The sequence below is a fragment of the Xiphophorus maculatus genome, chromosome 21, assembly GCF_002775205.1.
Source record: "Xiphophorus maculatus strain JP 163 A chromosome 21, X_maculatus-5.0-male, whole genome shotgun sequence".
Classification (NCBI taxonomy): Eukaryota; Metazoa; Chordata; class Actinopteri; order Cyprinodontiformes; family Poeciliidae; genus Xiphophorus; species Xiphophorus maculatus.
The window spans coordinates 11,404,660-11,427,244 of record NC_036463.1 but is presented as its reverse complement, the minus strand read 5'-3'; the positions used below and the strand labels follow the sequence as shown (position 1 = coordinate 11,427,244).

General features: G+C 38.0%; 2 protein-coding genes across 4 annotated transcripts in view; both read left to right on the top strand.

Annotated features, from left to right (window-relative positions):
- The first annotated feature begins 3,928 nt into the window (after nucleotides 1–3,928).
- Nucleotides 3,929–5,879, top strand: LOC102222251 (thiosulfate:glutathione sulfurtransferase-like). The gene is made up of 4 exons (XM_005797862.3): nucleotides 3,929–4,162; nucleotides 5,044–5,169; nucleotides 5,270–5,432; nucleotides 5,542–5,879. The coding sequence occupies exons 1-4, from the start codon at nucleotides 3,982–3,984 to the stop codon at nucleotides 5,594–5,596; spliced, it is 525 nt and encodes a 174-aa protein (XP_005797919.3). The 5' UTR covers nucleotides 3,929–3,981; the 3' UTR covers nucleotides 5,597–5,879.
- Nucleotides 5,880–10,306: 4,427 nt separating this feature from the next.
- The window catches only part of drd3 (dopamine receptor D3), a 28,323-nt gene continuing 16,044 nt past the window's right edge, over nucleotides 10,307–22,585 (top strand). For 2 of the 3 annotated variants that reach the window (XM_023325920.1, XM_005797861.2), the window contains exons 1-2: nucleotides 10,308–10,826; nucleotides 13,583–13,912. In XM_023325920.1, coding sequence (XP_023181688.1) covers nucleotides 13,625–13,912 — 288 coding nt within the window. In that variant the 5' untranslated portion in view covers nucleotides 10,308–10,826; nucleotides 13,583–13,624. Of the gene's footprint in view, nucleotides 10,827–13,582; nucleotides 13,913–22,585 lie in introns of all 3 variants that reach the window. The other variant, XM_023325921.1, reaches the window with a different exon arrangement.

The window sequence follows — 22,585 nt, the reverse complement described above, 5'->3', positions numbered from 1 at the left end:
GCATGGTGTACAAATGCAACACAGATACATCTGAGAGACAAACCAACCCACACTCATTCACACCCTCATATTAGTTTAAATGAATTGAATAACTAAAAAGCCTAGACAAATTTTTTAGGCTTCAATGTTAAATAAATTATTAGCAACACATAGGTATGCATGTGTTTGGATTTTGAGAGGAAGCTGAAAACCAATACAGTAAAAAAAAAAAAAAAATCCAAACGTCTCCAACAAAAACAAATTGTTTTGGAGAAGAGATGAAAAATCTTCAAGAAACAAGGGAAGGGAAGAAATCCAGTAATTTATACATCTATTCTACTAGACATTTTTGACATGTTTTGAATGCTGAGACCTTCCTTCCAAACTGAAGACTTTCTTGGTAATATATTCTCACTGTCAGATTTGCATGTGAAACACTTTGGCAATCATTTCTTTATTTTTCAGTACAACTCTTAATAGGTTCGATTTCTGGCACATAATTTTATGCCAACTATGCAAATATTCTGCCCGGTGATCTCTGATTGTCAGCTGGCTGCCCCTGTGCCACATCCAGCAGTGACCTCCACCCATTATCTAACACTTCACAGCTGCCGGCCTGGTTAGCTCGTTAGGATCTGAGAAGAGCTTAAATGCAAAAGACTTTATCTGGAGTCCCACACAGATCATTTATAAAGTTTTCCTTACTATCATGAGTAACTTACAGTAGTGATGTTTTTACGAAGCTGTTATTACAGGACAATTTCATGCAGATATGAATTTTTAAACGTTTTTGCTTGTTTTAATAGTGCAATGGATCAGTTTTGTTTAACTCAACATAGTGCACCTAGATACGTTTTTATTTAACTGAAATTACATCAAGTTTACTTTCTATAAATACGCATGGCCTTTCAGACCATATGTATGGTCTGAAAGGTCCATACACATGTTAATACAAGGCCTTTAGAATATTCTTAGATATGTGCTGTCATTTGTGTTGGTCTGTGAAATAAAACTTCAATAAAAATAGGTTAATTGTTAATTGTCATCAGAGATGGAGCCATCGGACCCAAGGTAAATATGGAGGAACTGCACAGATACAAAGCTCATTTGTATCTGTGCCTCTTCCTGAATATATCATTCTCAATGTTCAGACCTAAATCCGTTTTTTTCCCTACTCCTTAAATTTGTACCAGTCTGGAATTTTGATTGAAAGCCACACAAGATTTTTTCCTTTGCAAATCAATCCTGGCTTATAACGCCGGATCAAAAAAAAAAAAAGAAACGTATTGGAATATGTAGCTATAACATCACAATATGTGGAAAATGTCACTCGGTGTGAATACTTTTGTATGACCCTCCAAATTTGGATCAAAGAAAAAAAGATCAAACTCAACTAACATTTTAGCTTACTTCTGCTATATTTGTCCATGCCAGTGGGATTGTGATTACTTTGTTTAACCCCAAAAACATTTAGCAAGGAAGCCAAGAGAACTCCATATTGCTAGCTTAAATAAATAGATTAAACAGTCTCTGTTATTCTATTTGATAAATATTATATCTTTCCCTTGCGACGCAGCACTGAAGCAGCTTGAAGCCTCTCTGGAGAACCCATCGTTGCACATTAACAGCTCTGATGTAGAGTTTTCTTACAAATTATCTTTAAAGCCCTCAGATTTAGTTTGTGACTGCCTGAGGTGTCCGATTAAATGCTGGCCCGCAGTGCCTTGCTATCAGCTGTGGCTGAATGTTGTGCACAGCAGAAAATCCATTATGCTGCAAGTTTTTTTTTTTTTCTTGTGCTTTTGCAAACTGGCTGTGATATAACGCCCAACTGAAAATGATTGTGTGTGGGAAATAAAAGATATCTGCATAAGCAGACTTTACAGCTTTATTGCAGCAGCTCATGTGGATGAGAATCTCTAGGGTCACTGACAAGAAGCTTTTACAAATATTGAACAAGACAGTGCCTGGCCTTTAAAGTGATGCTTCACCAGATTCCCCGTTCTCCCGTCGGATGGTCCATAACTTCCGTCGCGGGATGAAACGTGGAGCTGCATGCAATATGTTTCCATCCAGAGGTGCTGGCAGATCACTAGAGAGCTGTGTTCCCTAACTGCTTTCATTTTTGAAGACTGGAAGCCGCCCAAAGAGATTAATGAATTTAATGATAGCAAGTAAAAGGATTAACCATGAGAATATCTGCTAATCAAAATGGAAATGCCTTTGAAAACGGAAGGAAGCAACTCCTCCGGGAGGATGTCCAGCTGAAAGGAAGATTATGAAACCGTTGGATTTTTAGAAAGATGTGCCAAGATGTGCTAACCCTTGCATGTGTGTTTACGTACACTACATGCAATACTAATATCACTCAATTGTCTGAGGATTCAGTAGGATAACTGTAGAGGCAGTGAGAAAAAAAGTTATCTTCTAATATATTGTAGCTAAGCATTTAGTTTCAACTGTATATTTGCACAACCAGCACAAGAAGAGCTTCATTTTTAGAATATAATGCTGTGGGAGCAAATGCATGATCAGAAGTCACGCATCAAATGAAAAGGTGATGATGGTTCTCCACAAATATGACCATAAATGACATATTGTATTGTGGAAGGTAAGGAGTACGCAGTGTGTTTCTCTACTTTATAGCAGATTTTTTACTCCAGATTGTCAAAAAGAAAGTACATGAAACTCATTGTAGAGAAGAACATCAAATTAGTTTAATGAGATGCTTAGTGGCCAACAATACTGAGCCGATGTCCCATTGCTTGAATATAGAAATGTGGCGCTAATTCCAGCAAGACAAGATCTTGAGAATGTGTTGCACAGCTGAGTGCTTAGGACATCCCTTGAGGCTATAAAAAGAGCACAAGTGGGCAAACTATAATCTGAGTTGGGAACATATGCCACTTTGGCTCAGTAAAGCTGATGTCCAACTATTCAAGGCTTACTGGGAGCTTTAAAGTAATAGGAAGAGAAAGAGACAATCATTACATTCATATGTGTTGTAACATTTATATGATAGAAAAAAGATTAAATAACTGAAGTGTTTAATTTTAAAGCCAATGTGAATATGACACACTTGGTACAAAAATACAAAAGCATAACAAAAAAAGAGAAATTGATGTAATCAGGCTTTTAATCATGAGTTTCCATAGGAACAGATTATTACTAAAAGCAATTTGCTTGTGGTTTGTTTGAATTTTATGCAATATCGTCAGACAAATCCCTGCAGATTTCAACTATTGTTCCTGTTTGAATTCAGCAAATGTGTTTCAGCTACAATTTAGTCCCTGAACAAAGTAGAATTTCCTGCAGATCTCACCCAGAGGATGCTCCAGCTATTACTGACCACGCATGCAAACATTGAGACATTTCAAACAGCAGTCCCATTTATTTTATTCCTCATCTCATCTTCTGTTTTTTCTGTTCCATCTCTCCTCAGTTTAGTTAAGTAAAACTAGCTTAATAATAATATTAAATATTTTCTTGAAAAAAGAGAACTTATCATTTTTGGAGATATAACTTTTTTGTCTTTTTGAAGAACTAACATTTTACTTCTCTATATCCTAAATAAAGAAAAATAGAAAACCTTTACAACTTTTTTCTCTGTAATATTGCTGTTTATGAAAACTAATGTAAATAAAGCCCCTATTTTTCCAAACCTTTTCAGAAGACAAACAAAAAAAAAAACAGTAAAAAAATAGTACTGTGCTTTTAGTTTCATTCTATTCCACTGGTAAAACGTGCATTTATAATTATATTTAAAGAAAAATCATTAGTTGATTTGTTGTCGTTTTTAGTCAAGGTTTTTAAGAGCCATTGTAGAAGGTCGAGAGAGCCACTTGCGGCTGCGGAGCACCAGGTTGCAGACCCCTGCGCAAGTCGGTAACCGACCAGAAGGGGCAGTGTTGCAGTTTAGTCTCGACAAAACACAGAAGTGTTGAAATATTTCCAAAGAAGAAGAGCTTGTTTACAATAATACTTACATTAACTGTTTAGGTGATGATCGTGTCGCACAGCAGTCTGTACAGCGTTCCTGCTCTCACCATGTTGTCCCTCCTGTTGTCGCGAGGTTTCTGTCAGGCTGTCACTGAAGTCAACCGAAGGTCTTACCCGACTGTAGCTTCATTTATCCGGACTTACACGACAACCAGCCCAACATGCGGAGGAACATACGACGACGGTAATTTCACAAAGAGAAATTACGAGTCACTGCTAAACCCATTTTTATAGGGCCTACATACACAAATGTGACAGTAAGACTGAACACCTTACTACCTGGGTTTAAGGCTGATAATTTATTTCATGGCATGTCTTTGTCCTTCAAGACACGTAAAACCGCTTAATAAACTGGTTCGTCCTTCATTTTAGGATTCTGACATCTTTGGTTAACTTGGAGAAACCACGGTTCAGATAACCTACTGTAATGCAGCTGAGGCTGTTGAGTCATGAGTTACAGTAAAACTGAATAAGTGGTGCGTTTTGACACCGGTGTAGTATCTGGTTTAAAGTTTCACGGTTTTTTCACTCCATGGTGAGTTCAAGTCCGCTTGTACACTAGACTATTTTGACAATGACAAAAAATATACATCATGCAAAATCCACTTGGACTCCTTGATATGTTTTACGTTAAGTTGTATTTTTTTCTTTTTTGTAACAGCTACTGTGTATTTAAATTTCATGACATTTAGGCAGGGTGTATAGTTTGGACTTCACCTGCTTTTTGAACTAAAGTTTTTAAGTTGTGTCCCTTCCTCATTCTTTTATGTATTTTCTGGCATGAAATAACATTTTATCCATACTTCTGTGTCAATTTGATCCTTCTTCATTCTTTTGTGTTAACATCTTGCAAAAAAAATGACATGGTTTTTGTTTTCCAATATGTAATCCGTGTTTCTCATTTCCAGCACCTTCTTTTGAGCAAGGTGTTCTTAAATTCAACAGGATAGAGCAGACTGGGAGACGCTTCATTTATATGGAACTCCAGCAAGCACAACAACTACAAGCACGGTTTGTTCCACTGTCTGCATTTTTCTATTTACTCCTTTACCCATTTCTTCGTAGAAGCGTCAGTGGTGAGCCCCTCACAGCTGAAGGCCATGCTGTCAAACCGTAACGTTCAGCTTTTTGATGTGAGGAATCCGGATGAATACCAGGGTGGCCACATTCCTCAAGCAGTCAACCTCCCATGTAGGTCACAATACATGTACAGTCTAGTTCCGAGCTGTTCATCTGGAAATTTACATTTCCTTTTCGTTTTGTTTTGTTTTTTCCTGTGTGACATTACAAGTGGATACCGTGGAGGAGTCTCTGAAGCTGCCTCCTGAGAGCTTTAAGCAGAAGTTTGAAGTGAAGGCTCCTGGAAAAGATGACGATAATATAGTGTTCAACTGCAGGACCGGCGTTAGGAGTGGCGAGGCCCTGGCCATTGCCCGTCAGATGGGATTTCACAGGTAAAAACAGGCAGATTTCTGTTTGCAAGAAACTTGACAAACTGGTTGTTCACTTAGAGGAAAAGCAGGAAAAGAGATTATCTTTTTATTGCATGTGTCTTTTTCTCAGAGCAAGACACTTGAAAGGAGGGTATGTTGCATGGGTCGAGCAAGAAGGAAATTGAAATCATGCTAAAATCTACTTCCTGTGAGATTATGTTTTTAAAATATATAAAATCATTAAACAGAATGTCGTCATTGTTCACTTTGGCAGCTTGCAGTGTTTGGGCTGTTGAAAGTTAGCTTTGCATGTTTCTTATTTTAGTTACTGAATTTTATTAAATTCAGAAATAAAATTCAGAACTAAAGTAAATACAGCAAGTGTCCTTTTTATTCAAAATAAAATCATTGGCGGTGTGTTAAATTTGAACAGGTTTCATGTTAATAAAAGTTTTTAAGTAAAAAATGTCTCTTTCTAGTCTTTTACTTTGAGGGAATCTTACAGGAGTTTATTGTAAGCATGTTTTGTTTCAGCTGTTGAAAACTACATAATGGTGCTGAAGGATCTGAGAATGACCTGCAGGACTTTGCAAAAGTGTTCATATTCTTTAAACTGTTTATGGTTTAAAGTGTATGACGTTTGAGATTCTCACATTAGAACCACAGAGGTCACTATACACTATTTTATGTTGGTCTATCACATTAAAATTTAAAGTTATATTTAGATCATTTGTTTAACCCTTTATTTGATAGACACAAGAACTAAGTTAATTAATTTCAGTGGTCTAAGTTGTGGCTTTTCATAAATTGTCAATTTGGGGGGAAAAAAGTGAAAAAGAAAAGCTTTACAAGTGTAGAAGATTCTGTATTTACCTCACTGGGGTTTGTAATGGAAAATTTTATAATGTGCTCCTCACCCCTCTTCTGCTTTAGGTTGTCTGCATGGTCTTATCATGAGACTGGTCAAGCTGCTTTTAAGAGCTCTGCACTGTCATATAACAGCAGGGGAGAGGTCCTTAGTCCTGGAGACTATCTAAGTCTTACTTCCCCAACCTAGAACTTATCTGCCCTCCTTAGCATCAAAGAACAACCCCTGTCCTTAACAGTAGACAAATGTCCAGAACATATGAGTTGGGCTCCAAGCAATCCCTGGTACATCACAATCAGGGATTCACACCTATCGTCCAATCAACTCCCTCTTCTCTGACCAGAACCTATAAAAGGAAGCCAGAGCCACTGTTAGTCAGAGCTATTACGGAATGGAGGAAGTCAATGTAAGACAACTTGGTAGTGATACCCCGTATGCCACTCGTAGCATTTAGGCTAACATTAGCATTTTGGCTAATTTTAGCTTATACATTGATTTTTAAGTCCATGTTACTTCAACATGCTTGTGACTCTCCACATGCTATTGAGTACATTGTAGTTTACTTTAGCATTGATGCTAATTTTTAGCATCAGAAGACTGAGTTCCAACCAACGGGCACACTTAAATTTCTTCAGAAATGTTCTAGTTTTGTCTTACTATGCTGAACTTATGTAGGAGAATCATTTTTTGAAGTGGAAGTTTAATCTTTTGATGTCTTCTGTGCCTATTGCAGTGAAAAAATTCAGGGCTGTCCAAAGTTCAATACACAAATGATTTGATAGCCACAGCATAATGGAAGTTGACCTTTCAGGCCCCAGTGGCAGTGCATTACAAAACATTTCATTTTAGATCAGCCACGTAGGATCAGGGGTACTTCAGAAAACCACTGTCAATCATCATGTTTCAGCACAAAGTCCTGGAAATGTCACCAAAAACTGGATCAAACAAGAACAAATCCATATATCATCTCAAGTGGAAAGGCATACGTCCTCTACAGGTGGACAGAAAGAGTCTATATGTAATTGATGGTCAAATGAGTCAAAATTTCATTGTGGACAGTATCCATTGTGGCAGTAATGCTAAAGAGACATTAGAACACTTTTAGATTAAGTTGCCCAAGGCATTTGACTCACTCACAATTTTGCCTAAGAGCAAAGTCATGAATAAAGAATTTGATGTTGGCAAACCGAAAATGTAAATTTTTTGATCAAACTCTACAAATATTAATCCAACTAGGAACCTGTCGACTCTTTGCATATATATTTATTAAGACTGTTGTGACATACCATGACAGTACATTGTAGACAGATAATCCGTGATAAAGTCTTCACCTTCTACCAGCAAGCTTATAATGAAAAATGGTTAAAAAACAACCAATCAGAGGCAGGAGTGTCTGACCGCTGTCGATCAACATCCCTAGCAGCCTGCTCAGTGTGCTAATCGTAGAAAAACAGCTTACTGAAACCTTTTATCTGCTGTCTTCAGTGGCTGTGCTAACTAGCCTTAGCTTTGGTGGCAGGCTGTGATGTAATGAACCAAAAAGCAAGTGGGAGGGGGTGAGCATGTGAGTGATTGACAGCACTGAGACCCTCCTCCTGACTAATTGGTTGCTTCTGACTGACTGGTGTATTTCTGCAGTTAGTACTGGGAGCACTGGGAGAAGACAAAGCTCGAGTTTTTTCACAGATTATGTATTTTACATTATACTGTCACAACATAAGGATAATTGTATCAAATATGTAGAAAACATATTTTTAAAATAAAAGTCACATACTGCAGCTTTAATGTTTTCCCAATAAAAGTTTGTAAAACTTCTAAAATGTTTTTTATTGAATCTCAGAATACCATACAATGATGCAGAAATTATGTTAAAACTATATCTTTGTCTGTTTAAAAACTTTTATTCATAATGGTGGTGTTTGATAGATAGAAAATAGTGTTTCAACCAATAGATGGCAGCAACGTGTAGGCAGATTTAAATACACAATCCCCCCCCTCTGCTCTATTCCTTTATTATTCTTGCAGCATTGTTCTCTAAGGCCTGACCTTCCCACCGTCATTATCCCAGACAGATATAGATCCTGACAGTAACGGCTCTGTGAGGAGCTATCAGGGGTTTGATCTTCACAAGGTCCCTCCTCATTCAGGTGGACATACCTTCCTTCGTCCCAGCCCTCTCCAGCCTCGTACTTCCATGAAAACAGTAGGAGGGCTGCGAATGGCCACATTTAAGGTAATTAGTTAGGAAGAGAATCAGTTTTTTTTGCTCCTATTTTAAATGTTCAACTCATTAAGGGAATAGCAAGTTTAGGACAAGTTGCACACTTCCACTGACTCCCACTAATGGGGGAGACTGGGATCGATCTACTGAATGTTGCATGATGTACCAGGAAGGTAGGATTGATGGAGTCAGAGTTTACTGGACACCGGTTTCCAGTGTTAAGTTCAACTTAAGCTCACCGTATGGGTCTCAAACACCACCACTTTAAGATTCACATTCCCCTCTGCTACGGCACACATTAGGATTCTTCCCAGCTTGCCACAAAGCACGTGGGAAAGTTGCTGTTGAAGAGGGTCATGTTTCCTTTGAGCATCAAGGACATTTGGACACTTTTACATTAGTTAAATCACAAACTCGTGGGCAGCTCGAAGTGAAAAATGATCTGCTGGACGTAGTTGCCAGCTACTGCTGTTACAGTCCATCAACTTCCTGCTGCTCAGTGCTTTTTTTGAATAAAAAAAATGCACTTCACTCTGCCTTTGTAGTGAAATGTAGACCTTGACTTTCTGTTGTTGACTAAAACTGGAAACTTGAAGCTGTTAAAGAGCTGAGAAAGTGCTTGAAAGACTGAAATTGTGCAATGAGAAATTTGGTCTTAGAAAGGAAAATAACACTTTTAATCTGGTTTGTTCCAGGTTGTCCCGATGCTTTGCCAGAAACTCCTTAAATATGGAGATCCAAAAGTGCCACTGTTCAATCAAGACTTAAACAATATAAGGTGTATTTTAATGTGTCAGTGATTAGTTAAAATTGAACACAAATATGCATAATCAATTAGATATACAAAATACATGCAAATATTTTCTTAGTGACAAATTTGCATGTGAGAAGTTTAATATAAATATTGTGTGTTGTGGGGCATTTTAAGGATAATTAATGAAGTAAAAAATGAGGTGAATAATAGTGTTTTAAATTTATCATAATGATATAGTGATGTACAAAACCATCAACATTATGTGAGATAGGTAGCTACTTGAAAACACAAATTTACAAACAGGTTGTTTTAAGATATTTCAAAAAGCTCTAAATGATAACCTAATTTTTAAATAATCTCAGTTCTACAATTTTGAGTAAAAAAAATAAAAAATCCAGAAAATCAGTTTATTTTTGTCTGTTTTTGGTTTGCTGTAGCACCCAAAGTTTATCAGTGCCCCATAAATATCTCACTGCTTCTTCTGATAATATTTCAAACACTTAAACATCGACACCAAAAAGAGTGAGATTTGGGTTGATTTTGAATTTCTGCAGCTACCAAGAGATCCTAAATTTTACTAACTGATCTAGGGTCCAAAAGTTTATTTTTTTTTAAACAATTTCAGCTGATTTTTTTCTGAGAATGTTCGTCTTGATAAGAGCCATTTGATAAGAGCCAAGAAGAAACTTTTCAAAATAACCCTGCATACTTTCCATTTAGTCTACATTTCTGTATCAAATACTTTTTTTATTCATTGTAATATTTTCATCTTAAAGGTGTGACATTAGCTTTACGTAGAAAATCATCATCAACAGAGATAAAGACTTGAAACATCGGTGCAGTATTTCTACATAATTGAGGTTTCACTTAATGAAATTAGTTACTGAAGTAGATAAACTTTTGAATAACATTTTAATCAATTGACAAGACTATAAGCAGCCACCCTAGCAATATTACTCCCAATCCACCGCCCCTTCTTTGGCAACCACTTGCAAAACATTTTGGAAGCGTCCCTGGTGAAAAAAGGTGTGGCAGTCTCAGCATTTTTTACCCCCATTCCCAGGCTGACCTGATTTGCGCCCTGTCTGCCTGGTCCTCTCATTTGCTTGTTTAATGAGGCCAACATTGGGCTATTTTTGTTTGGACGCCTCTTCCAGCAAAGTACGACCCAGGCAGGCTGAGGGTCATGAAGGCTACTAATCTTGAGCGAGACAATAAATTATGTTTTCTTTTTTAAGTAAAAACTATTCATTTACTTGCACATAATATCTGCGCCTGCTACTCCAGTTACGCGCTCCCACTACGCCTACAAAAAAGAAAAAAGAAAAAAAAAAAGGAGCAGAAAGCGTGTGAACAGCTGCCTCAGAAGCGCGGAGATTTCGGTAGAGATGAAGTAACCAGCTTGGTTTCTCACAGAGCTCCTTTCATTTACATCATCCACCCTGCGCGCAATGGCACGGAGCGCTCCTCCCGCTGGAGCTGGAAGCTGTGACCGGACAACTTTTATTTCAGCGCGGATAAAGCGGCTCCACGATGGCATCTGATGAAACCTCCACTGGGAAACGGTAACAGGTATGGAAATGTGTGTGCACTTTTTGTTTGTGTGGGAGGAAAACGCATCATGAAGCACTGAAAATGCTTAAGCTATATTCCTCGCTGTTTTGTGTCTCAATCATATGAACAAATAATTATCGCTGATTCATTTGACTTTAGCCTTTTACAAAAGTCAGAGTCCAATTCCCGATTAGGCGCTCCAATCTCAAAAGTTTATTATGGCGCTTGCAAATTAAGATTGGATCAATCTCACATAAATTTAAACCGGAACAAACAGATTCGGTCAGCGAGATTTTGATTGCAAATAAATAACTTTTCTGAAATAAAAAGAACCTAATCCTCTTGTAGAATTCAGAGTAAATCAACTTTGAAAAGAAAGGTTAGTCATTGGGGATGCAGATTGTTTTATGAACCAAAGGCTAAAGATGAGCATCATTTTCGAGTGTAAATAAATCCTTTAATGCTTTCAAATTAAAAATTAATGTTTGTTCATGATCTTACATTCCATGCATTTTCACTAAAATGATTTATGATTGCCATTTTGTGTAGCTGTCAAACATAATTTTAGGTGATAAATTCACCAATGCACTCCAATTAGGAGATTTGAAGCTGATCTGTCTCAGTGTCTCATCTTCCTCGGCTTCTTCAGTAGGCATCAGTGTGATACTAGATCCATTCAGGAACAGACTGGAATAATAGACCGAGGAAATCTTCAAAAACCTGGGTGCCATCCAGGTCTAAATCCGATCTCTCTCTCTCACTGTCTCTGTCTCTCTCTCGGAGAGAGAAGAGGAATAAGATGGATCTGCTTGTTTAGCACCTACAGTAGATATAAAAAAAAAACCCTTTTAAGATGACAGGGTTTTGTGATATAAAAAATGTGACCATTACAATGCGGCATTTATCCTGTGCAATATAAAATTTAGATGAAAATGTAAAAGTGTGTTTGCACAAGTTTGTACGCCTTAATTAAATACCTATAATCAGTTTTAAACTGCTGCTAAGACCTGATCAACTGTAAATTAAGTTAATCTGTGTACACATATATATATATATATATATATATATATATATATATATATATATATATATATAAATACAGAACAGACCAAAAGTTTGGACACACCTTTTAATTCAATGAGTTTCCTTTATTTTCATGACTATTGACATTGTAGCTTCACACTGAAGGCATCAAAACTATGAATAACACATGTGGAAATATGCACTAAACAAAAAAGTGTAAAACAACTGAAAATACCCCTTATATTCTAGTTTCTTCAAATTAGCAACCTTTTGCTGTGATTACTGCTTTGCACACACTCTGCATTTTCTTGATGAGCTTCAAGAGGTAGTCACCTGAAATGGTTTTCACATCATAGGTGTGCCCTGTCAGGTTAATAAATGGGATTTATTGCCTTATAAATAGTCATGAAAATAAAGAAAACCCATTGAATTAGAAGGTGTGTCCAAACTTTTGGTCTGTACTGTATATATATATATATATATATACTGTATATATATAGTTTTAGAATTGTAGTCTAGATGTAGGTTGAGCGATGGCAGCAGAGGAAATGAATGAAGCCATTCAGTCCATGTTGTCCACGCTTCTAAATATTGAATTAACATAAACAGCCGAATAGTTCTGCTCAGAACTTCTCTCTTCGCAATGAAGGTTAGTTTTTTACAACGCAGGCCATTTCCAGTAAGCGAACTGGCGCATTACATACATCACGGGCAAAGGTTAGCAATTGGCTAAAATTTCAAAGCTCAACACTGTCCATGACTCCAGGAAGCAATCGTTACTCAAAACTAAGAGCCCAGACGCTCTGTATGAAGCAAATAGCGTAGGGCAATGGACTGGCTCTTAGCAGGCTAGAAGGCCAAGCATTTATCCAAAAATGTCAAAAGATTGACTTAATTTGAAAAAATTCACAGTTTCGGAATGGCTGAATTAACGTTCTAAACCAACTCTGACAGAATATTTGCTGCGTTTTCTGAAGAAAGCTGTGGATAAGAGATGTATTAACAAGATGGCGGAATTGGAGAACTTTTACAGGGCGAGGTGGGAAAGTCTTATCAAGTCACGGTTTGGGAAGTAGGCACTGGTGTGAGCACCACTACAAGTCTGACATTTGGCTTGAGGCCATGCTGGGAGGTTTCAAGAGTAATGAGAGGGAAGAGGAGGAGAACGTGGGACTGGAGCCAACTGGACATCTCAGAGATGCTGTTTGGACTTGTGATGTGCTAACCTCAGACACTGCTCTAGAGCATGCTACTACATCCACAGTAAAACAAATCTCTGGTTTAATAGTTTTACTACACAATATCTGAACTACAAGGAGGGAAAACATTTTTTCATATGCAGGACTTTTGCTGCTTTAAGCATTTTTTTGTGCTGTGTCTTTATTTAGGTAAATGTACCTCTCAGAGTCACAAAGGCTGACAGTATTGCTTCCATTCCTCATTGAGCAGGAAAACTGAAACAATTTTGCATGGAAACAGAAGTGATGCACAGAAAATAGCATTTCAGCTGGGATTTCAACCGTTACGTTTTATTTATCACTTCATCTGACTGCTGTTGCTAAGAGGCAGTTTTCCCAGAAGGTTTTTTGTTCTGTGCTCTCAGCATCAGAGGACAATTATGCTGTACTTATCTGACTAATGAGCTGTTATATGAAATATATTGTCCATGTTTGCATGGGAATCCAAACTAGAAAATGTTTTGTGACAATTGGGTGGGCACTAAACAATGCTCCTTTTATTTGTTTGGACAGGTTTGCCAAATATCTCACCTCCCATGTCACCGGGAAAAACCCATGGCTATGTTTAGCAGCGCAGACCAGCTCTGGAACGAGTCGGACCACCTCGGATGGGATGAGAAGAACGAGTCGGATGCGTCCGGGAGGGATGAGGGGGAGCGCAACTACTACGCCATGCTGTACTCCCTGCTCATCCTGGCCATCGTGTTTGGGAACGTGTTGGTGTGTCTGGCCGTGTTGAGAGAGCGCTCGCTCCAGACGACCACAAACTACCTGGTGGTTAGCTTGGCTGTGGCTGATCTGCTGGTGGCGTCACTGGTCATGCCTTGGGCCGTATACCTGGAGGTGGGTACCTGGCCTGGTAAATGTGCTACAGCAAACCTACTGGAGTATTTGTATCTAGGAATGAGCCCAAGCATCTCTTCGTAGTGGCAAGAGGAAGTATTTGCCTGTCACTTTCAAATGTTTCTAATAATAAAACAAATTTGATATGAAAGTACCATATTCTAAGTAGAAACAAAGTGCAGTTTTTAAATTATATTACTTATCAAGTGAAAAATGCTATCCAGCTCAACCTGACAATATATCTTAAATTACAAATGAACTGTGATTACACAATCTTTTGGTTCAGATGTCATGTTTTTTTTAGTTGGCTTGGTTTTATAGTTTCTAAATTACTATACTTCGTTTTCCTATATGCACAAATACATTTGTGGCTTCTCATTTCTTGATTAATATTATTATCTCTTAATTTGCTAAATAATTACTTAGTGATTTACTGGCTTCGGTGACGCCTTGGTCCTAATTGGAGATGACTAATCAACTGTGAGAGCTCCGGAGAAGTAAAGGTTAAATAGAAAACGGCTATTTGTCCTAATTAATCTTTATTTACCAGTTAATTGTTAATTTCCTCAGCCCCTCACATCATGTTATTCGCTGCTTGGCAACCCCAGTTTGTGTTCAGGCAAACATAAGCGTCAAGCATCTATATTTCATCAAAGAAAGACTGCACTCTAAAGACGAACTGTATTACAGTCATGTCTATATTACACAGGCACCCTTGAAGTGACTAATTGTGTTGCTTAAGGATGGACTTAACAACATGTGGTCTGATAATCATCTGGTTTAAAGTGTGATTAAGCTTAGTAAACAGGCACCCCACTGGATAAAGTTTGGTCCACATCCTGAGAAAGAAATTGGTTTTCAGAAAATCCAGCCGCAAGTCAACTTCAGGGACACATACTTAGTGAGAAAAGACTGACAAATCAAATTTGATCACCTGCTGTGGACAGTAAATTTAGTTAGGTAAGACCCTTAATTGGGGCCAGTCATGAGTTTTAACTTCCATGTGTGTTGCTATGTTTTCCAAGATTTTTTTTTTACATGACTTCATTTTGGATTGAAAAGGAGAGTGACAGAAAACATAACAAGCTTAACACTAAATATCATAAAAAGATCACTAAAGCTGTCAAAGTAAACACCATCAGCTGTATGGTGAAAAAGACAGATTGTGTTATTGTGACCACAGGGTGCCTGGGTAGCTTTTCTAAGACTGTTTCTGCAAGAAATGTGATAATCACTCTCTCCTCTGTGGGCGCGAACAAATCATGCGCCCCCTCCCATGTCACCTTATCCTTGGATGGTTGAGTTAAGCTACGACCTCTACCTTAGTAAAGTGGCTGTATTGGCATCAGGGAACGAACGCTCTCCTTTCACAACTCATCCTGAATGATGCTTCTCAGCGTCTGAGAATGTATGACTTGTCTACTGCAACAGCTCTATTTTAAGAGCACTTGGAAAAGTATCCACACCCTTTAAATATATTCACATTTTGTCATGCTGCCCCCACAAATGTTAATATATTTAATTGGGATTTTATGTGAAAGTATAAAATTTGGACCAGAAAGAAATATGTTTTTTGAAACATGTTTGCTGTGAGTAGAGCTGCATGTCTGTGGTGTGATGTCCTCTTCAAGAACAAAACATTTTTCCATTTATTTAAACATTATGTCAGACTCATTGAAGGGTATCTCAGAAGAGCATTCTTTGTAAGTGTTACTAAAGACTTCCAATTGTTTTATAAAGTGAAAAAGGCTTTGAAATACAGAGTCTGGTTGTATGTTAAGGTTTGAAGATCAGCCTTTGCCCAAGTCTCGATTCTTTTGCAGCCTCTAACAAGTTTTCATACAGCATTGCCCTTTATTTAGCTCCTAACATCCTCCTATGTGCCTTACCTGTGCTTGCAAAAGAAATGAATTTGACACCAGGCTGACACCATGATGGGGATTTTGTGTGGTTTACAGTGTTAGTTTTCTGCTGCTCTGTGCCCTATATGGCTTGTATGAAATTGAACACAGGACTGCTCGGGGCTTCTTTTCAACCGTGATTTTCATCTTGCCACGTTTATGTGAGCTCCAGATTTGTGGAGTGAACCATGATCCTCTTGGCTGCTTCTCTGAATAATTGCTCTCATTGCCTTTTCTGTCAGTTTAGGTGGACAGACACTTTTTGCTAGATTCGCAGTTGAGCCACACTTTACATTTTCAGATAAGAGACTGAACAATCCTCTTTGAGATGTTCAAATCGCAGGATACTTTTTGCTTTAAGCTTCTTCAAAACCTTACATCTCACCTTGTCTTGGTCTTCATAACTTTAACAACCCTATATATTTAGATTGATCTGTTTGCCAATTAGAGAAATTCTGAATGCAACTGGTTTCTCTACATCTTATTAAGGTGATTCAAAGCAAAATCGGGGGGCTGAATATTTTCACATTTTCACACAAATATTTTGAAAACAATGCATAATTTCCATTCATTAGACTTTTTATTATTCACTACTTTGATGTGATTTCACAAACTCCACATAAAAGATATTTCATCTTGATGTTATAATGTGAGCAATGTGAAAACTTTCAAAGACTCTTCCCTTTATAAGTATGAGCCTATAAGTTTAGTAAGGTTAAATTTTTAATATAATTAGTTATTAGTGTTTGATCCATCTTAATTAAAAGCATAGATTTCTAAAACTTTAATCTTATCAGTTTATGTCTGCGTAATATGTCATAACAAAAGCTTTTTTAAAGGAACTGTGGAACATAAAAAGGCCATTCTTTTGCAATACCGTGCAATACCATGCAATTTCATTAAAAACTCAGGGTAATTTCAATGTTATCCAAAGTCTAATATTAATCAACTATGATGTTTATGAGTCCACCATTTCAGCAAGACTGAGTAATGATGGTGTGTATTGGCAGGACTAGAAGGAGAAAGCTACACTTCTCAGAAAAGATCTCTGCTGCCTGCAGCAGTTTACTGAACGCAGCATGAATGAGGTGGAAAGTTGCTGAAAAATGTGTTCTGAATGAATGAAACTTTTGGTCACAGTCAGAGTTTCTGCTACTATTCGGTGCATCATTGTGAAAGGGGCATTGTTCAGGCTATCTTTTGCTGCATCAGGGGCCAAAGTGACTCATCATTATCTCTAGCTTCAAATAAATTTGGTCTGTAAAACGAAGCAAGACGTTTTATCAAAGTATTATCAAAGGAAATATTGGCAGTGTGGTGAGCTGTAGTTGTAAGACTTGACCTTAATCCCACAGAAAAAAACCCCCAAAGAAAGAATCTCTGAATTTGTGTGAGGACACACAAAAGGGAGAGTGAAAGCTTTTCTGGTGAATGAAATGACTCAGCTTCTTCACATCTTTCATGTCAGACTGATCGATTCGCACCCAGTAATGAGGGAACACGCATTCACTCGAAAACTTTCCAAACATTTTTCATTTATTCAACATCTTTTCAAAAAGGTAAGCAAATGTTCAAACATGTTATTTGCTTAGATGTGTTTCAGGGAGTTGTTTTATTATTTCAATTTGAGGCTTGTACAAACAGAAAAATCTAGTTTTCTGTTTTTATTGATTTAATGCTTAAATTACAACCCAAATCTTTTCATGTGAATTGTTTTTTTTTCACCTAGAAATTTACCATCTACCTGCCAGACCACTATTCCCATTCCCGCTGTGTCTTTATACTTATATAGAAGTCAAGATGGCGCCGGAGTAGCTGGCTGCCTGCAGACGCAGCTCCCGTCGTGTGTGTTTGTCTGTGTATTATTAAGGAAGAATAATTAACATTAACTTTGGACAAAAAGTTTGGCTCCTTCTTCCTTAAAGTCCACGGATCTCTGGCAGGCGGACTGCGGCTGGAGGAAGTGAAACCACGACACTGCGCGTTGACGGCACAGATCACAGAGTTTAATTCCACACAAAATAACGCATGAATCAATTAACAAAGCTGCAGAGATATAGAGATATATTCATTACCTGTAACAGGAAAAAATAGAAAAAGAAACACAAAGAAACAAGGGGGGGGGGGCAAAGACGCGTCTTTGGAGAAAGCTTTATGCTCAAAAGCAAAACAGTGGTAGCATTCTGAATTTTTAACGTTTACATGAAGTTTTATACTGAGTGGGCGTTTCTTCAATTTAATATATTCAACTAAGGCGTTCCGCTCTTTAACCAATTAGAAACTCCCGTAGGAACTACAGGAAACTTGAGAAGTCTCCCAATTTACAACGAAGTTCCAAAGGCGTCTGGTTTCTATCGAGAGACAAAGGCGGACCAGTTAATCTTGGACGATACCAGGTACGAATGTCCCCGGCGCCGAGAGTCTTAAGATAAGATTTCGCAGACACCCATAAATCTGACGTCTCTTCCATTATCTCTCCTAACGTTCTCGAAGAGACTTGCATCTGGTAATTTTCAAGAAATGTTATCTTTGCAAACCCCTTTTTTTGCTTTTGCACAATCTGCCCCCCAAAAGATTAAGTTCTGCCAAAATAATACATAAAATCCACAGGACAAAATAAAGTATACTTTCCTGAGCCATTTTCTAATAGTAAAGAAAACATTTTCATTTAAACAATTTCCATTTGCTTCTAATATCGTCACAGATAATACAGTTTTCAAATACATTCATCCTTTAATAGTTTTTAAAATGAGATAATACAATCTTCAGTAAACATGGTATTAATACTTAGAAATTAAATGTTACGGGGTTTCAATCTTCTATTTTGCAGGTCTCCCCAACTGCCTGCAAGAATGTTTATTTATGTTTCTGTGTTCTGGCCGGACTGCAAGCGGCCCCATTTAGTGATCTGCATTCTAACCCTTGTCTGTCCGGTTCAAAACAAGAGTATCAAACCTACCCTTTTACACATGCGTAAAATTAACTGCATTAAGCACCAAAATCAATAATTTTCCTCGACAGTATATTTACTGTAACCGTGTCACCTTGAAGAACCTGTGGATCATCAGTTGGGCTTTCCACAATGTCTGGATGTGGTTCTGTTGATGTTCTCCGCATTCTTCTGCTACCTTTTATACTCTTGGTTGCGGAGAACCTCGCCGAGAGGAGTAGCGGCATTGTTTGCTCGCGTGAACGGCTGATTGCGCTGTGTGGGCCTCTCCTGCTGCCCAGAGACGGGCCTGTGGTCCCGGAGGAGTTACGGAGGAGACGACGGGGCTGAGGGTCTGGAGTTTAACGGAGGTAGAAGAAGAGACGGTGCAGGCCAGCGGTACCGGTGATTATCGTGGGGAACGTGAGGTCTTTGGGAAATTGGACAGACGAACTCACGGTGCTGGTTAGGACCCAGAAGGAGTACTATGAGTGCAGTATCTTCTGCTTCACGGAAGCCTGGCTACACTCACTTATTCCGGACTACAGCGTGGAGGTCCCTGGATTTTCCTTGGTGCGCGGGGACAGGGACTTTCCAAGAGTCGGAAGAAGAGGGGTGGCGGGATTGCACTTTATGTGAGTGAGAGGTGGTGTAATTCCGGTCATGTTAACGTGAAGGAACAGATTTGTAGCCCGGACATTGAACTTCTGGCTGTGGGAATGCGGCCGTGTTATTTACCGAGGGAGTTTACGTCCGCCATTTTGATTGCTGTTTACATTCCCCCATGAGCTGATGCAGCGGTGGCCTGTGACGTCATCAGCTCTGACACAGCCAAACTCCAGACTAAACACCCGGACGTTGTTATTGTGTCTTGTCTCTTGTCTTGTCTCTACGGTGTAACTGCCAAGTAATTTCCCTGCTGGGATGAATAAAGTACTTCTATTCTATTCTATTCTACTGAGACATGTTGAGCACCAACTTGCTGACAGCATAGATAAAATGTTCTAATGCGGCCATTGCAAGGCGTCTGCTGATCCTCACTGAGTCAACATGTCCCGTCACTGGACACTTATCAAATATGTACCACAAGGTTTCTCAGTGTTGTGGTGTGATATGGAAGCTGTCAACCAAGTTATGTATTGTGTACTGTATATGGGTGTTTAGAACTAGATTTAAAACCAAATGTTTTCAGAAAATGTGATGATTTTCAAACCTTCTGTTTTAAGAGAACAATGTCTGGAATGCATCAGGTGATGAGACTTCACAAAGATTTGTGAAAATGTTTAATGTACGTTGAACTTTTTCAAATGTTGTAACATTGAAACTACAAAATTGAACATGTTTTATCAAGATTTTATGGCAGCCCAATACTAAAGACTGAAAGAAACGATATACATAGTTTCTTCAATTTTTTAAGACAAATAAAATCTGGTCAATTCATTCCAATAATATTGACATGTTTGAATTCAGTTACATAGATTCTAATTCAATCATATAAAACAAACAAAGCAGTCAAGTTCAGTTTAGCATCAAAAGTTGTCTATCTAAGGAATCCCAGTCTATTGACAGCAGCACATCTTCAATATCTCCTCCTAAATGAAAATTTGGTGGAAGTTGAAAGTTTAAATTGCATGTTAAATCTGACCATTGGGGAAAAATAAAAATAAATGAAACATGTTTGGAAAGTTTTTGAGTGAATGCGTGTTCCCTCATTACTGGGTGAGAATCGATCAGTCTGACATAAAAGATGTAATTTGGAAGTAGAAAGCCATAAAAGGCCCAAAGATACAAAGCAGACACATGGACATCTGGTTAGATGCGACCAAAGTAAAGTTTTTTGCCTGCATGCAAAGTGCTACGCATGACAGACGACTAACACTACACACAATCCTAAACACACCTTTACTGGTGTTGAACACGGTAGTGGCTACATCATTTTGAGGAAATGCATGTCTTCAGAAGGGCAAGGAACATGTTCAGAGTTCATTGAGTGATGGCACCAAATACAGGACAATCCTAGATGAAAACCTGTTACAGGCTGGAAAAGATTTTAGACTGGGGCAGAGGTTTACCTTCCAGCGGTACAATGACTGAGCATGCAGCCAGGGCTATAGTGGCATACTTTAATTCATGGCATGTTCATCAAGAACTCATGTTCTAAAATGCTCAATGAGAAAAATTTTAATTCTGCAAAGCTCATAGAGATTCACTTCAAAATACTTGAGGCTGTAATTGCAGTGAAAGGTGATTATATAAAACATTACTCAAAATGGGTTGAACGCTACTCTTTTCACATTTCTCTTTGGAAAAAAAATGATCAGAAACCATATATCCTTTAAGTCTCACTTCACAGTCTTGCTCTACTTTCTGCTTGTTTGCCACAAAAGGATCCCAGTAAAGTACATTTGAGATTGTGGTTGCAATGTGACGTGAAAAAGCTCAGAGGTTGTTAATAGTTTTGCAAGGCTGTATACACAGCATATCTTAATTAATATCTTAATTTGTATTAACACAGGGCTGGAAACAGATTAAGTATCTCATTTATTAATTACTAATGGCATGGGTCTGATTTACGGTCTGAAGGATGGAGAAAAACTGAGAAGAACCCGGGTCATGGAAAACTGAGGCAGTGGAGCAGAAACACTGCAAACAAAAAAAAAGGCCAGGGATTAATATTAAGAATACCAGCAGAGCAGCAAATCCAAGGTGTTGCTGAAGCAAGACAAACAGTATCAATTCCAGCTATGATTTGGCAGCAAGCTGAGTGGAGTGCAGGGGCCTTTTGTTTGAGCTTGATAGTAGATTGGCTGCTGCTGGATATCCAGCTTTCACACAGGTGTTTCCACTCCTGCAATTAAGGCACAGTGGGGCAGGACGTTGAGGCTCTGCTGAACACAAGTGGGAGGAAGCTGTGGTGTGTTTCAGTAAATCAAATTTATATATAGCCTGGGACAAGACAGTGTTTCTGAGGCTCATTTGCAAACAATAATTTGTGTAAGTTTCAATTTAGTGGCCTCAATTTTATTTTATTTTTTTAATGTTCAACTGAATTACTGAAGACCAATGGGCAATGCTCTCATTGAACATTCGGTATTAAATAACAGCTGAGTTGATCAGACAGAAGGTCAAACTGTCATCATTTCATGTATTTAGCATGAAAAAAGCAAGAATCTTCATCAGTGCAGACAGAGCGTCTGCATTGTATGGCATAAGTTTAGGTGATGTAATTTTTTGATAATTGCTTCAACATTTTAGTAGTATTTCTATTGCTTGGTGCACATGTTCAGTATTCATGGCGTCTATGAACACTTTCAAATTAATTTCAAAATGAAATGCAAAATGTAATCTCATTTAAGAGAGCTTAGGAGAAGACAATCCTCTTAAGGCTGTGGTTATTTATGTTGTTTGTGTACATTTTTACCACCACACAAATTTCCATTTGTATTTTAACTGCAGTGATATAGAAACAGCCAACTTCTTTAACAGGTAGATGTTTGTGACTTGTCATCTTTATGCAGTGTGTCGAGGACTCTCTTTTCAACAACTATTTATTAAGCAGACTTTCTAATGATTTTGGAGGTCATGCAGTAACTGTCCTTGATTTTTTTTGTTTGTTTATTATCTTAGAATTTTCCAAAAAAACATTTTTGGGGGTTTTATACCAACTGTAGCCCATAATCTTCTAATTGATTTCTACTTAAAGGGATATTTCAGTTGATTTTTCTAACTTGGACATAATTTTTTCTTGAACTAATTGAATGCATGCTCCAGCTCACTTTTTCCTCCTTATCACCAACCTTTTCAGAATACATTCAAGCTTAATTTGTAGCAGCCTGGACAAAG